The 2,421-nt window shown below is 43.3% G+C and overlaps 1 protein-coding gene across 4 annotated transcripts in view; it reads left to right on the top strand.

The window, feature by feature from the left end:
- hmga2 (high mobility group AT-hook 2) overlaps positions 1-2,421 on the top strand; it is a 38,060-nt gene that overhangs the window by 2,351 nt on the left and 33,288 nt on the right. For 2 of the 4 annotated variants that reach the window (XM_008315997.3, XM_025057405.1), the window contains exon 3: positions 2,107-2,157. In XM_008315997.3, the coding sequence (XP_008314219.1) occupies positions 2,107-2,157 (51 nt within the window). Of the gene's footprint in view, positions 1-352; positions 772-2,106; positions 2,416-2,421 lie in introns of those variants that run through there. The other 2 variants (XM_025057406.1, XM_025057407.1) reach the window with 2 other exon arrangements.

The following is a 2,421-nucleotide window of genomic DNA, read 5'->3' as shown; positions in this document are numbered from 1 at the left end:
TTGACAAACAAAGATGATTTATTTATTTACAAGTTCCAGCCCTAATAAGTAAAATTGTATATTTTTCCAAATTACACCTGATGATCTCTCACGTCACACTAGTGTGCCGTGGACCAGGGGTTGGGAATCACTGGTTTACATTATACTTTCTGTGCAAGAAGGGATTTAGCGGACCATAAAAATCCACATCGTAGACGATGTGATCCAATGAACTGCAACGTTCAAGAAAAGTTAAATAGAAGAAAATACATGAAAATTCTAAATCGGTTCCATCAGGTACTGTTGGTGGCACCACGTTTGTCATTTTGGTTTTCCAAACTGAGGCCTTCAAAGGTTCAATATCCATTTCCAGGTGAGCTTTAGGGTCGAAACCCGGACATTCGACGTTGTCACAAAGGTCGTTCACAGCAGACAGTCTGTCGACCAGTCTGCAGCCCTGGTTGGTTGTTTAAAAATAATCTCCTGACAAGGTTTGGGGAACGATGACCTCCGTGTCGAAGAGTTCCATTAGGGCGCTCCGTGGGATGGATTGATGGCTTCAGTATGTCTAAACCAAACACATGGAGATAGGAGCGGCCACACTCAAAGACAGGACCAGACCCAGGGAGCCCCAAGTGGACAAGTGGTAAATCACAACAAACGTCACACGGTCCATCAGACGGACCACGACCCCTGGTCTGCGTCTGGTTTTGTTGGGATTTATTCTTCATATGAAGTTGAGAGGTTTTAAAACAATAATTTCTTAATTGAAAATAAATGCTTTTCAAAGATGATAAAATATCTGGAGTCACTGGAGACAAAACATCTGCCGTTTGAAATTCTCTCAACTGTCTTAGAACTTTTTGACTATATGTTGACTCTCAACGTGATGTCTGTCCACTTGACCTTTGACCAACTGTCCTTTCTGACATTATGGTCATATAAAGGGTCGTCCTCTTCCACCAGGGCTGGGACGTGAGGTCCGGTCTACGTATTAGGTCTGATCTAAAAAGACTCTCACGTTCGTCTTTCCTTTTCTGCTGCGTTGGAGTTAAGAAGTCGGCGTTGAATCAAATATTGATGTCAGTCGGAGACAGTGACGTCTCCGGAGCTCAGAGACATAAACACAATGATAATTAATTGAACAGGGTGTTGTCTTTCAGACCATTAAAAATGCAGGGTTCTAAAGAGAGTCCTGGGATTATGGTTCCCAGATTGGCCCGGTACCATTTTCTTTCATTCTAATGGGTTTCAGGACTTTATCCAAGTGGGCTTTAAAAAACCCCCGTTCCATGATTCACATCTAGTTGGTCCCGTTGGGCGCCCCCCCCCCCACTTTGGAAACCATCAACTTTATTTACCTATAGAAAGATTAAACTCATTTGGGCCGGGAACTGAAGTTCTCTGAAGTTCTGTTGAAGTTCGGTCGAGTTGAGGAGGTTCTACTCTATGTTCTACGTTCTACGTTCTACGTTGATGATCATCAAATACATCCCTTATAAAACAGACCTGATGTTCCTCTGACTAATCCAGAAAAAAAAATCAGCCTCCGTCACAGTGGAACTGTAGATGGCGCTCTTGCATTTAGTGGATGAAAACTGTTATTCGAGAGAATCGAGTTCTTGATCAGAACCTCTTTGACCACCTGGGCAGAATGGTTAGGAATCATAACAGACCTCAGGCTCCAGCCACCGCTCCACCCGCTGCTCCACCCGACCAGGCACTGGACTCAGTTCCAGTTCCAGTTCCAGTGTTACCGGTGTTACCATTTGCAAAATTCATTGGCGCTCGGCGTTTGGACTAAGATTTCAGCCTGACTCCACACAGCCTGGACGCATCCCATTAATTATGGACAGGTGTCTGGGCCGGGCCACGTGACTGTATGGGCTGTCCACAGTGTCCAGCCCATCTGACCTCTAACCCCTGTGATTTTTTTTGTTTATTATTTCTATATTTTTTCTACTGTTTTGTGGTTTTGGACAGATCATTTTTTATTTATAGTATTTTATTTATATATATGTCATAATCTAATCAATTTAAATATTTTACCTTTTATTTTGTTTATTGTCTGAGGTTTATTTTTTTAAAACAAATTGTCTTATTTTAATATTTTTTCTTTTTTCACAGAAAACTGAAGCAACTGGGGTGAAGAGACCGAGGGGGAGACCCAGGAAATGGGTGAGTCGGGGGTCTCTTTATCTTGTGTGTTGTGGGCCGTTCTTGACTTGTGTTGGACCTCAGAGTTCTGGCCATCAGTGCAGAACATTCAGTTCCAAACAGACGTCATGAGTACGAAGAGCGCCCCTCATGTTGGTCCCTCCCAGTTGTCGCTGCTGTGTTTGTGTTATCAGTCAGAGATAACGTTTACTCTCCACGATGTCCACACCAATAGTTTAATAATTCCCGCGGCCTCAAGGCCTCCGTGTTTGTCAGACCCTGAAG

This window comes from Cynoglossus semilaevis, chromosome 8, assembly GCF_000523025.1.
Source record: "Cynoglossus semilaevis isolate Cse_v1.0 chromosome 8, Cse_v1.0, whole genome shotgun sequence".
Classification (NCBI taxonomy): domain Eukaryota; kingdom Metazoa; phylum Chordata; class Actinopteri; order Pleuronectiformes; family Cynoglossidae; genus Cynoglossus; species Cynoglossus semilaevis.
Note: the sequence above shows the minus strand (reverse complement) of the source record. Positions and strands in the feature narration are given on the sequence as shown.